Here is a 13,540-nt window from a genome sequence, read left to right as displayed (position 1 = left end):
AAAACACGTTGTGGTCCTTGGTGATGACGTCACTGTCCTCTCCTTAGAGACTGCGGAGGTGGAAAAATCAGTCTCGTGGTTCCAATAAATGATTGATGGGAGACTGCGAGGTTTCCGATTGACCTCTGAGGAAAAAAAACAAACAAAAAAAAAATATGAGGAAATCATCTCAGTGAACATTATTGTCAAAATGTGGTTTGCTGAGTGATTAACACTGAAAAACTTCTGGAAAATGTTTTTATTTATTTTGGAATAAAATGTATAACTGCTCAATTATCTCCAAACCTGCTGTCAGCCACCAGGACAAACAAGACATGAATATTATCATGTCTGAGTCACATGTTTATAACGTATGAACACTGAAGCGCCAGCCTTTGAATTTTATCCAGAACAGAGACAGGTTATATCCTTCCTTACATCCTCCTGTGAGTGACAAATTAAAGGAAAATCCTTAACCTTTGACCCTCCACATCACATGTTGCTGGCGGCCTTGACATCAACTTGATGCAGCCTGTTAGTTTAACAGATACAACACTGGACCTCAAAGTGTACACTGAGTACAAACTACATATCCCATGAGTACATCCAATTCTGTCTCACAAAGAGATGCCATCCCACCACTGGACTGCAGGGTTTTTGTTAAACTAGAAACACCAGTGCTGTCTTCATTATGAAAATAAAATATTCTCAAAAATGATCAATATCTGAAATATTTAAATGTGCAGATTACCGCTGTTGTTTTAGGACAAACTGCCACGGCTGTTGTTCCCTCTACAACTCATTGTGTAGAGAAGTCAGTGCATTGTCTTCATTTCAAGAGGCTGCAACCATGATGGGTAAAAACTTTGGGGACACTTGGGGAAATTTCTGTAGATTCTCGGAAAACTTGTTTAAGACTAAACAACCCCAAAAGTCTATTTATACACGGCTGTGGTTGCTCAGCCTCAGAGTCTTAATTCAGATCAGATGAGTTGTACAGAAATGAAGATCATCTCCATTTCTGTACAACACATCTGCAACTGTGACAGCAGCAGCACATCATTGGCTAGGCTGTCCAGTGCAAGTCGCTCACTTCCAGCCTTGTCCGGCCTGAAATGATGGGACTACGGTGATTTAGAAAGATGTTACAGATGTGAAACTGAAGAGTCTGCTTTTTACAAACAGTTGCTTTATTACAAAAATGTACATATTTAAAACTATAATAAGACTTAATAAAAACTCTACAAAGTCTATGTACAAAAAGAAAGAAAAAACAAACAAACAAACAAACGTTTGAACCCGACTGCAGTCCTGCCTGCAATCCAACTGGCTGAAGTCCAAAGAGCAGCCACCGCCTCAGAAGTCAGCGTCCAACCGGAAGGTGTTGTCCGTGGGCGTCGCCATCACACCCATCCTCTGGTACTCGCCCACCCGCTTCTCAAAGAAGTTGGTCTTTCCCTCCAGGGAGATGTTCTCCATGAAGTCAAAAGGGTTCTCCACCCGGTAGATCTGCACACAGAAACACCATGTCAGTCAGCTCCACCCACTGCCCCCACCCTGAGGTCACCCGCCCCCACCCATGGGCGAGTTCAGATAGGCGTCTGTGTCGCACTGCCGCTGCCCATCAGAGAACCACTCGTCCTCTGATCAGACTCTGCAGCAGCACTCAGCCCCCATCACTGGCTGAGGTCCGTACCCCTGCGCACTTCATCATCACTCACACCATCACTTTCATCATGTTGCTCTCTGAGGTCAAAGAGTTCCTGAAATGTGTCTGTGTGGAGAACTGATCATGTTTTATTTTAAGTTTAGCTTGTCACTGAGATGAGTGTTGTGATGCTGTTTTTCTGCCTTTAAGTCAGTCACATGATTACATGACCTGTGTGGGGCGTTACCTTGGAGAAGCCGAGCTCCAGCAACAGTCTGTCGGCCACGAACTCGATGTACCGTTTCATCATGTCGCAGTTCATCCCGATGAGCTTGACGGGCAGAGCGTCAGTCAGGAACTCCTGCACACAAACCAATAAACCCATTAAAGCCATCCTGAACCAGTAAATCCACCATGAACCAGTGGGCCCAGCAGAGCAGCTTCACCTGCAGCTGGGACTCACCTGCTCGATCTCCACGGCGTTCTTGATGATGCTGATGACAGTTTCCTTGGGCGGTTTGTTCACCAGGTGTTTGAACATCAGACAGGCAAAGTCACAGTGCAGACCCTAAACGCGGCAGGCACACAAACACACGTTAAGAGTGACATCATCACTGGATCAATACCTGCAATCTGACACCAACAGGGCGCCTCACCTCGTCTCTGCTGATGAGCTCGTTGGAGAAGGTCAGGCCGGGCATCAGGCCTCTCTTCTTCAGCCAGAAGATGGCGGCGAACGAACCCGAGAAGAAGATCCCCTCCACAGCGGCAAAGGCCACCACGCGCTCTCCTGCAGATCAATAAACAGACAATAATCAATGAAGCTGCTTGAGGTGGAACCATTGCGTCAGGTGGCCTAATGGGCAGCAGCTTATTTACCGTAGGTGGCGTTCTTGTTGCCGATCCAGTTGAGCGCCCAGTCAGCCTTCTTCTTCACGCACGGCAGCGTCTCGATGGCATTAAACAGGTACTCTCTGAGGGCGGGAACACATCGTGACTCACCAGTTAGATCAGTACAGGCCAGTTAAGCCACTACAGAACAGTATTTGGCCCCGCCTCCTGCGTACCTCTCTTTGGGGTCCTTGATGTACGTGTCGATCAGCAGGCTGTACATCTCTGAGTGGATGTTCTCCATGGCGATCTGGAAACCGTAGAAACACCGGGCCTCCGTTACCTGCACTTCCTGCATGAAGCGCTCCACCTGTTGGTCAAAGAGCGACAACAAGAGTGTTACAGCGGTCCGTGACCTCAAAACCATCTGTAAGAGCAGGCGCAGCGGCTCACCAGGTTCTCATTGACGATGCCGTCGCTGGCGGCAAAGAAGGCCAACACGTGGGAGATGAAGTAGCGCTCTTCGTCCTTCATGGCATCCCAGTGCTGCAGGTCCTTGGACAGATCCACCTGCACAGAAAGAGCACGTCAGCATCACGGCGTCCAGCATCAAGCCCCGCCCCATTACAGCTCTACCTACCTCCTCTGCCGTCCAGAAGGACGCCTCTGCCTTCTTGTACATCTGCCAGATATCGTGGTACTCGATGGGGAAGATGACGAAGCGGCGAGGGTTGTCCTTCAGCAGAGGCTCCTCCTCCTGCGAGCTGCTGCTCTTTTTCACTTTGGGCTGAAGACAAAGATCATTGCTCAGGATTATTGATTAGCTTATTCATCGATTCTGGAGCAAAAACAGTGAAAAGTTAAAGTTTGTGCAGATTTGCTGCCTGTATCGTTCACTGATCTGAAGGTGGTGGACAAAATAACAGAAACGGCATAAAACCTGAACACCACAGCAGCTCTTCCTAATAAACTAGAACCCTGAACCGACCTCAGCCCTGCCGCTCACTGTTGGCGCCACGGCCACAGTTTAGGCGCCACATCTGCTGCCGTCAGTGAGCTCAGCATCAACTCGGTCCGCTGATATGAGGAATCCGCTAAATGTGCGAAGCTTCCTGCGGCTTTTCTCTCACTTACCGCAGCAGCGTCGAAGATCCTCCGCGCGGTTTTGGACGCCAGGATGCGGCTGCTGTTCGGGCCCGGAGGCTGAAAGGAGACACAGACCGTCAGCACACACAGCGACTCTTTATCGATACCTGTAATTGTTCGGTGACGTTAAAGAATCGGCGGCCTCTGTGAGCGGGAACCTGAAGCAGCCTCACCGTGTTCTCTTTGTCCAGAGACATTTTGTCCAGCTGCCCGCTGAGGGTCTGCTCGTTCTTCACGGAGAGCGGGGAGCGCGCGGTCAGCATTGTGACTTTTCGGGTTCAAACGGACACAAAGAAAAAACACTAAGAAGCTAAAAGGAGCAGAAAGCTAAAGCTTAGTAGCTGCAGATAGACGGAGACAGTATAGGGCTTCCGCTGCTCGCCCTTTTATTGGAATCTTGGCGCTAGAACTGCTGGCCAATGGGCACGCAGCTAAATGAGCCCCTTTAAACAGTCGGGAGGGACCGAGCCAATCAGGTCGCGAGAAGTGCTCTCGTGACCCCTAAACGATTGCGGGAAATTCAAACTCTTTGTTTGTGCGGGTTACAAAACCTTTCGTAACTGCTGTTTACAAAATGATTAAAACGAGTGCTTACGAAACCTTTCAGACTTTGATAAAAAATATTGCATTGGTTCATATTAAACATTTTATACTGTGATTCAAAAACACTTTAGAATGTTTCTCAAAGAAAAAACGCTTCTGTAATAATGAGACTTTAGCGCCTAAAGAATCAAGAATTACATCTATTTTCGTGCAGGTTAAGTTCAGCGGGTTGTTCTAAATCATGTGGCTGGATCCACACATATTAACGGACACTAACCGATTTCTGCTTTAAAGGGTCTACCATCAACTCGCCGTTATTTAACCTGAATCAGTCTTTATTTCTGCTGCCGCCATTTCTGATTTCCTCTCATCTAAATGAGCTGTCATATCAGAGAACAAACACTTGCATCAACAAAAAATGTAAAAGCGCAAAGAGGATTCTGGAGGAATGTCGGTCACTTGAGCAGAAAAAATGGATTCAAAAGGAGATTTATTGAGTCTTTCTGGCTCCCATCACCTGAATGTGTTGTAACTGCGGTCTGAGTAGCTGTCAGCCTCTGGAGACAAACTTTGAATTTCATTTTCCTCATGAATCCGATCTTATTAAACCTACATCTCCTTCCAGCTTGAGAGCTTCGTGTTACTGCTTCCGGGTTACATCTGACGAGATCGGGTCGCTCAGTTTCGCCCCCTGTTGTGCGGGATGGACTTAGTGACTCAGTTTTCCAGTTGTTGTCGGCAACAGTCATGATCCTTTTGATGCATTTTGTAATCAAACTGTAAACATATTTGACTATAACTAAATCTGTCTGGATGAGAAACCCTTATCTGACCCTTTATCTCCAAATAACAAAAATATCTTCAGTAATAATAAACAACTATGAATCAATGAATCAATGAAAGCTTTAATAAAAGACTTAAGTCCATGATTACACAAAGCACAACTTATAAAACCAAAATGAAAATATAAAAATATATTTAAACATTAAACCATATTACAAATATAATGAACACAGGCCCAATGCTACAAACAGTACAATTAAAAGAAATCAGTTTACACATAAAGTCTTAAACCAGCTTCCTCAGACTGGATAAATGATGGGAATAACTCACAGTAGGATTTGTGAGTGCTGAAATCATAGCGTTAGCCGGAGCATCCAAATACTCTACAAAAGTGAACATTAACTTCTTCAAAAGTACTTTAAAAGTACAAACACCCTAACCTAACATAAACATCTGACTGGCACTCCCTCCTCTAGGTAGATGGTAGGTAGGATTCTCATTGCATCATTGTAAGTGAAATGCAACTTCTGCATGCTATGAATGCTGAATGACCAACAAAACATTTTTTCTCTTTCATTTATGTCACACAATGCTGTATGAAACATTTCTCGCGGGCACTTCTCGTACTTATAGTACGTAGTACGCGTAGTGCACGTACTTCAAGCATGCAGATCCTGAATTGGGACACAGCCATAGTCTAGTAAAGTACCAGGAAGGGGTGGGGCTTCCTGAAAACTCCAGATACTTTATATTTAAAAAAGTTTTCTTTACTCTGCTAATGCATTTCTAAGTAATGTATAGTGGTTGTTTTTCATGTGGATGACTGTCTTCTGGCTGGATTTATAAATGGGTAGGCTATTAATAGAAATATTATGATTGTGCTGTTTTGTTTTTAAGACTCTAATGACTCATTTCATCACACTGATATTCGGACATTCCTTCTTGTTAAGCATGAAGGTGCTCCGTTTACACTTCACTCTGTCCGAGCATAAATGTATTTTTTATTGTTAATTGATTTGTGTTCATTTTATATTCAGTGTTTCACATGATGGTAAATGGCCTGCATTTGTATAGCGCTTTTCTAGTCCCTAAGGACCCCAAAGCGCTTCACACTACATTCAGTCATCCACCCATTCACACACTGGTGAAGGCAAGCTACATTGTAGCCACAGCTGCCCTGGGGCGCACTGACAGAGGCGAGTAATTGAATAATGATAATTGATAAATGTAATTGAATAATACTTTTAAGCTGGTCAGATTTCATAACTCATTCATTTGAGCAATAGTCATATGCAAATTAGTTATATTATATCTCCAACAACGATGAGGCGGGCTACATGGATGAAGTGAAGAATCTGGCATTGTGGTGCCAGGACAACCACCTCCAGCTGAACGTCGGCAAGACCAAGGAGCTGATGGTGGACTTCAGAAGGGGTCAGCAGGGACTACAAGCCCATTATCATTAATGGAGCTCCAGTGGAGAGAGTGCAGTCCTTCAAGTATCTCAGTGTCCACATCTCCTCAGACCTGACATGGTCTGCCCACATTCAGGTCCAGACCAAGAAGGCTAGGCAGCACCTGTACCACCTACAACAACTGAGGAAGTTCAGGGTCTCTCCAGTGATCCTCAGGACTTTCTATACAGGCGCTGTGGAGAGCATCCTCACACAGAACATCACATCCTGGCATAGCTGGACTGGCCATCGGGCATACCGGGCATTTGCCCGGTGGGCCACTGGCGATTTTTTGTTTTTATGGGCCGATGGATTTTTTTTTTTTTTTTTAGGAAGGGTATATATAATGAAAGGTGTTGGATTGGCCAATTGGTCATGATCGACTCTGGGCTGGACCAATTACAGCCGAGGAGGCCGGATGCACCCTCCCCCTTGTTTAGCAATCACGTGATTTTCGCGCATTGCATGCCGGGAACTCGTGGCAAAACAATCCAAACACCGCATCAAATGCAAGCATTTGCAGCACCGCAAAACGTTCATTCTCCGGTTCCAATACCTTCTTGTTTTTTTCTTTGCCGCACAAAAAAGGAATGTACAAAACAAAAGGAGAACAATGCCGGTCCGTACAAAGACAGACTCGACAAAAAGACAAAGAAAAGATACGAGGAAAAAATAAAAGGAGTGAAAGGGTCAGACCCTTAGGAGCACACAGAGTGGACAAAAGACGTTAGCGTGCTGCCCAACTTTCACCACGCTCAGATTTATAATTATACGGTTCTTGGAGTGAGTGCATACACTCATGAAGTTTAGTAACTTCAGGTCACTGCAACAAGCCCAGGTACAGTTTACCGACGGATGGGACAGGACCTTGAAATGCACCGTGTAGAACAAAAGACCATCGTACGAACAAAGGTAAGTTTACCAGTCTCACAAATCATCGTCATAAATACACATTCGTTAATCAAAGGAGCTTGTAAAGAAAGGCGTCTGGACTTCTTTAAGTTGCTTGAAGACGTTTCACCTCTCATCCGAGAAGCTTCTTCAGTTCTAAGGTCAAATGGCGGAGAGTCCCAGATATAAACCTAGTGGGAGTAACCCCCCACAGAGGGACAAAAGGACCCCCTGATGATCCTCTAATCGCCTGAGCCACGGTGTGAAACTGGGTGTGGGTCCCAATCAGCCAGAGTTTCGGGTGTGTTCATTGTGAAACCTGGCCCCACCTTATCATGCGAATTCCTGAGATCAGATGGCCCAGGATGTGAGTGGGCGTTAAGGCGTCTGGGAAGGGATCTCAAAACTGGATTATAGATGGCAGAGAGTTGGTGTCGTAAACCACCGCCTCTGTTCAAAGATGGTCGCTCACAGTGGACATAGATGGCTTCTTTCACTCCTCTTTCAAACCATCTGTCCTCTCTGTCCAAAATGTGAACATTGGCATCCTCGAAAGAGTGTCCTTTATCCTTAAGAAAGATGCAGATGGACAGCTGAGTCTTGTCCTGTGGAGGTGGCTCTTCTGTGTTGTGCCATGCGCTTGTGAAGTGGCTGTTTGGTCTCTCCAATGTAGAGGTCTGAGCATTCCTCGCTGCACTGTACAGCATACACCACATTGTTAAGTCTGTGTTTTGGCGTTTTGTCTTTCAGGTGAACCAGTTTTTGTCTGAGCGTGTTGCTGGGTCATGCTTAGAGAAAACTCTCCTGAGTTTTTCTGATACACCGGCTACATAGGGGATGACAATGTTGTTGCGTCTGTCTTTCTTATCCTCCCTCGCTGGTGTCTGGACTTCTTTTCTGTGCCTCTTTGCTGACTTTAAGAACGCCCATTTAGGATAGCCGCACGTTTTGAGTGCTTCTTTACATGTGTGTGTTCCTTCTTTTTTCCTTCAGGCTTAGAGGGAACATGTTCTGCCCGGTGGTGTAGGGTCCTAATTACTCCAAGCTTGTGTTCCAGAGGGTGATGGGAGTCAAAGAGGAGGTACTGGTCCGTGTGTGTGGGCTTCCGGTAAACTTCGATGTTGAGGTTGCTGTTCTCTTCAATGTGCACAGCGCAGTCCAGGAAAGGCAAACAGTTGTCCTTTGTGTCTTCCCTGGTGAACTTGACTAGTAAAGCGCTATATAAATACAGGCCATTTACCATTTAATTAATTAGTAGTGGAAATAATTTCTGGTTCGCATTACAGAAATGTAGCAGTGACAATAATACTGTATGCTGTAATCGTACTGGGCAATTAGTGATACAAAACAACTGTTTTATCCTGTGAATAAAAGTATATGTTTTTGTCAATGTACCATAATAACAGAAGCGAAACGCAATATTGTGTCAGGACAATTCACTATTTATGCACAATAAATAAAGGAGCATAGCGCGACAATTTCTGTTCAGCGCCAGACTTGCTTGTAACCTATATCACCAATTATGTTAAGAAAAATTACGTATTAACTACTACAAAACTCTGACCTTTGTGGGAATGCTTGGAGCAGACTAACATGTGAGCTGGAGTGTTCTGAGACGTTATATTTGGTATATCCAGACCATCCGTCGCCTCTTTGTTACTTCGGAAACATGGCTCGAACAATTTCTCTTCAACGACGTAATCCGATAACAACCGATCTCTTTACCCGTCGGCTTCCCGTGGCTGTCATGCGACCGGCTATTGCAGTTAATAATACAACAGCTTCTTGCCATCTTTTGGGTTTCTTTTAAGCGCTGTGTAACTGAGTTCAATTGAAAGCCTGCGTGCGCTAGTACCTCTTGCCACAAGTTCCCAGAATCCTTTGCGGTTTTACCCCTGAATGACATCACATTTTCAATCTTTATCCTGGTGGGCCGGTCTCTAGTCAAAATGCCCGGGCTGATTTTTTGTCCCAGTCCAGCCTTGCATCCTGGTATGGAAACAGCTGTGTCAAGGATAAAAAAGCTCTTCAGAGAGTGATCCGTATGGCAGAATGCTGCTGCAGGACTGCTCTCCCTTCCCTACAGGTCATTTACTTCAGGAGATGCTGGACTAGAGCAGCTCAGATTTTGAAGGACCCATCACATCCCAGTAACGAACTGTTCCAGCTTCTGAAATCAGGCAGAAGGTTCCGCATCATCCGAACAAAAACAGAGAGGCTCAAGAGGAGTTTTTATCCTAAGGCCATTCGTGGGCTGAATCCCCAGGATATGGTGTCAGTGTGTATCGAGGGTAATTTAAGGAGAAGGCATTGCATTCCAGAACTGCAACATTAATATCAGTTAGGCAAGCATAAATTTAGATTTGTTTATAGATTGGTTTACTTAAATTTTTCTTTTGTTTGCAGATTTTTTTTTTTGGTACATAATGACATAAAGATGTGGCTTAACATTTTAACTTCAGGAGGAGACAACACAGTGAATAGGTGGGGGTCTAGGAAGGACAAACAAACAGGTTTGTGCGTCTGTGTCATCAGGGTTATATAGTAGACCTTATTTTATGAGATGGTCATGCAAAGTTTGGAGCTTCAGAAAATCAACAGTTTGTTGTATGTATGTAAAATCCCTCGTATGTAATATGTGAGGTTTTCAAACAGAGAGGCAATACTTTGAAAACCTTGAAAGTCATAAAACTGTATGAAACTGTTCATTGTGTTCTTCTGGCTACAGTATTAGTACATATATATACTTTTGGTTGACATGAAAGTCTGGAGTGCCCATTCTGGGCACTCCAGGATGATTGTGAAAATAAAGAAAACCCATTTCGAAGACATTTTTTCCTGTGTCCTCTATGCCTTCGCTGCCTGGTCCCTCATACCCTGGGTTGAGGATCGGGTCCTGACTGTCGTTTGAGTCCCCAGCCTTCCAGTCATTCAGTACCATCAGGCCAACCCTTCTGGATGATACGCTGAAAGCGTTGCAGGTGGATGTGTCTCTCATGTCCCAGATTGTTGATTACCTGTCAGGAAGACCACAATATGTGCATCTTCAACATTGTGTGTCTTACAAGGTGATCAGCAACACAGGGGAACCACAAGGGACCGTCCTCTCCCCCTTCCTCTTCACCCTCAGCACCACAGACTTTAGCTACTGCACAGAGAGCTGCCATCTTCAGAAATTTTCTGATGACTCTGCAGTGGGTGGATACATTAGTGAGGGTGTTGAGATGGAGTATTGGGCTGTGGTCAACTCCTTTGTCACATGGTGTGAGCAGTATCAGTGTGACAAATAACAAAGACTTGATTGTGGACTGTAGGAGGACCAGGAAACGTGTGACCCCTGTTTCAATTCAAGGGGTTGATGCGGACATTTTGGAGGACTATAAATACCTCGGGGTACACACAGATAATGAACTGAACTGGGTTAAAAACACCACCACAAAAAATATCAGTCTGTTACTGTTATTATTGTCTTGGAGCAACTGTAACCATATAATTTCCTTAGAAATTCATTGTGACACATGACCCACAGACGGACACTTCTGCGTTTGTCAGTTCAGTAGTGCTTTATTTACAACTGTGATTTTTTTTGGAAGGTCACTTCTCTGGTGGGGAAGGAGCCTGAGTTAGTGCATGAGGCTGAGAGGTACTAGATATAGTCAGGCTCACCTCAATGCATAGCTTGGGCTCTGGAACCATTCTCCTGGAGAGGGGTTGGACTCTATCTTAGTCTGGAGTTGCTCTTGGTGATAGGCGGTGGGCTGGGTTGGGTATCCTAGTATCCCCTTGGCTTGCTGCCTGTACTTTAGGGTTTCTCCCAGTGGACAAGAGGGTTTGTTCCCTGTGCCTTCGGGTTGGGGAACGGGTCCTGACTGTGCTCCACCAGGGGACTCTGTTGTCCTACTGGGAGACTTTAACACTAATGTGGGCAACAAGAGTGAGACCTGGAAGAATGGCCTTCCGGATCTGAACCCGAGCAGTGTTTTGTTCTGTCCAAACCACAATTTGTCCACACCATGTTCGAACATAAGAGTGTCCATAAGTGCATGTGGCACCAGGACACCCTAGGCTGCAGGTCGATGATTGATTTTGTAATTGTATCACCAGACCTGCGGCCATATGTTCTGGACACTCAGGTAAAGAGAGGGGCTGAGGGGTCAACTGTTCACCACCTGGTGGTGAGATACATTGGGTGGTGGTGAGTTGGGTCGGGTGGTGGGGGTGGATGCTGGACAGACCTGGTGCACCTAAACGTATAGTATATACCTGGGAATGCCTGGCAGAGGCCCCAGTCCACGAGATCTTCAACTCACACTTCCAGCAGAGCTTCAACAGCATTCTGAGGGAGAGTGGGGACATTGAGTGCACCATGTTCCACACCTTGTTTGCTGAAGCTGCTGACTTCGAATGAAAACACTGTTGGGCAGTGGGAGGAAAACTTCAAGGACCTCCTTAATCCCACTGGAACGTCTTCCGTGGAGTTAGCATAGTCTGGGGACGAGGGGGACGGCTCATCTATCTCTAGGGGTGAGGTGGCTGAGGCAGTTAAACAACTCCTTCGTGGCAGAGCACCAGGGGTGGATTAGGTCTGCCCTGGGTTCCTGAAGGCTCTGGATGTTGTAGGGCTGTCTTGGTTGACACGCCTCTACAATACTGTGTGGAGATCAGGGGTGGTACCTCTGGATTGGCAGACCGGGGTGGTGGTTCCTATCTTTAAGCAGGGGGACCGAGGGTGTGTTCCAGCTATAGGGGGATTACACTCCTCAGCCTCCCTGTGAAAGTCTATGCCAGTGTACTGGAAAGGAGAATCCATCCGTTAGTCCAACCTTGGATAGAGGAGAAACAATGCGGTTTTTGTTCTGGTCGTGGAACACTGGACCAGCTCTTTATCCTCTCGAGGATACTTGAGGGTGCATGGGAGTTTGCCCAACCAGTCTACATGTGTTTTGTGGACTTGGAGAAGACATTCGACTGTGTCCCTCGGAGTGTCCTATGGGTGGTGCTTCAAGAGTATGGGGTGTCTTGCTCATTGCTAGAGGCTATTCGATCCTTAAACAACCATTGTAAGAGCTTGGTCCACATAGCCGGCAATAAGTCGGACTCATTCCCGGTGGGTGATGGACTCTACCAGGGCTGCAATTTGTCACCAATTATGTTCATAATTGTATGGACAGAATATCTAGGCATAGCCAAGTTGCGGAAGGCTTTCATTTGGGTCTCAGAATGGGAATGAGAATCAGCACTTCCAAATCTGAGGCCATTGTCCTCAGCCAGAAAAGGGTGGAGTGCCAACTCCGGCTCAGGGACAAGTTCCTGCCCCAAGTGGAGGAGTTCAAGTATCTCCGGGTCTTGTTCACGAGTGATGCGATAAGGGAGCGGGAGATTGACAGATCAGAATCAGAATCGTGTTTATTGGCCAAGTATATGCACAGACACATACAGGGAATTTGGTTCCGGCAGATGGTGGCTCTCAAGCACAGCAATGTAAATCACACACACACACACACACACACACACACACACACACACACACACACACACACACACACACACACACGTGTCTATATACACACATTACACATACGTACACATACATATGAAATGAGGTGGAATGAATACTACAGAATGTACATAAGGTGCAGTTGCAGTCTGGCAGTGGGAGCAGTGTGACAGGTCAACTGTTAAGAAGGGAGATGGCCAGGGGAAAGAAACTGTTCCTATGTCGGGTAGGCTTCTGTACCGTCTGCCAGAGGGCAGCAGATCAAAAAGTCTGTGTCCAGGGTGTGAGGGGTCTGTGATGATTTTCCCTGCCTGTTTCCTGGTTCTTGAGAGGTACAGATCCTGGATGGAGGGCAGGGGGGCGCCGATGATCCTTTCTGCTGCCCGTACAGTCCGCTGCAGTCTGCTCCTGTCCTGTTTAGTGGCTGCTCCATACCAGACTGTGATGGAGGAGCACAGGACAGACTCAATGACCGCAGTGTAGAACTGGATCAGCAGCTCCTGTGGAAGACTGTACTTCCCCAGTTGTCTCAGGAAGTACATCCTCTGCTGGGTCTTTTTGAGGATGGAGTTGATGTTGGTCTCCCACTTCAAGTCCTGGGAGATGGTGGTACCCAGAAACTTGAAGATCTTCACAGTCGACACAGGGCTGTCTGATATGGTGAGGGGGAGCAGAGTTGAGGGATGTCTCCTGAAGTCCACTGTCATCTCTACAGTCTTCAGAGTGTTCAGCTCCAGATTGTGGTGACTGCACCAGAGTACCAGCCGC

The 13,540-nt window shown here is 46.1% G+C and overlaps 1 protein-coding gene and 1 non-coding gene across 2 annotated transcripts; both read right to left on the bottom strand.

The window, feature by feature from the left end:
* Positions 1-1,151: 1,151 nt before the first annotated feature.
* LOC147313235 (ribonucleoside-diphosphate reductase subunit M2) lies at positions 1,152-4,620 on the bottom strand. Its single transcript, XM_086265279.1, has 10 exons — positions 3,778-4,620; positions 3,593-3,661; positions 3,099-3,245; positions 2,912-3,028; positions 2,695-2,828; positions 2,507-2,601; positions 2,284-2,417; positions 2,091-2,195; positions 1,875-1,988; positions 1,152-1,488 (listed from the first exon to the last, which is right to left on the bottom strand). Exons 1-10 carry the CDS (start codon positions 3,865-3,867, stop codon positions 1,336-1,338), a joined length of 1,158 nt encoding a protein of 385 aa, XP_086121405.1. The 5' UTR covers positions 3,868-4,620; the 3' UTR covers positions 1,152-1,335.
* On the bottom strand, positions 1,564-1,699 carry LOC147313236 (small nucleolar RNA SNORD94). Its single transcript, XR_015125239.1, has one exon. It is a non-coding gene; the product is annotated as a small nucleolar RNA SNORD94 (small nucleolar RNA).
* Positions 4,621-13,540: the final 8,920 nt, after the last annotated feature.

The sequence above is a fragment of the Aulonocara sp. 'chitande type north' Nkhata Bay genome, linkage group LG15, assembly GCF_057382095.1.
Source record: "Aulonocara sp. 'chitande type north' Nkhata Bay isolate Kocher_YH1m ecotype deep benthic linkage group LG15, A_spYH_male_GT1.1, whole genome shotgun sequence".
Classification (NCBI taxonomy): Eukaryota; Metazoa; Chordata; class Actinopteri; order Cichliformes; family Cichlidae; genus Aulonocara; species Aulonocara sp. 'chitande type north' Nkhata Bay.
Note: the sequence above shows the minus strand (reverse complement) of the source record. Positions and strands in the feature narration are given on the sequence as shown.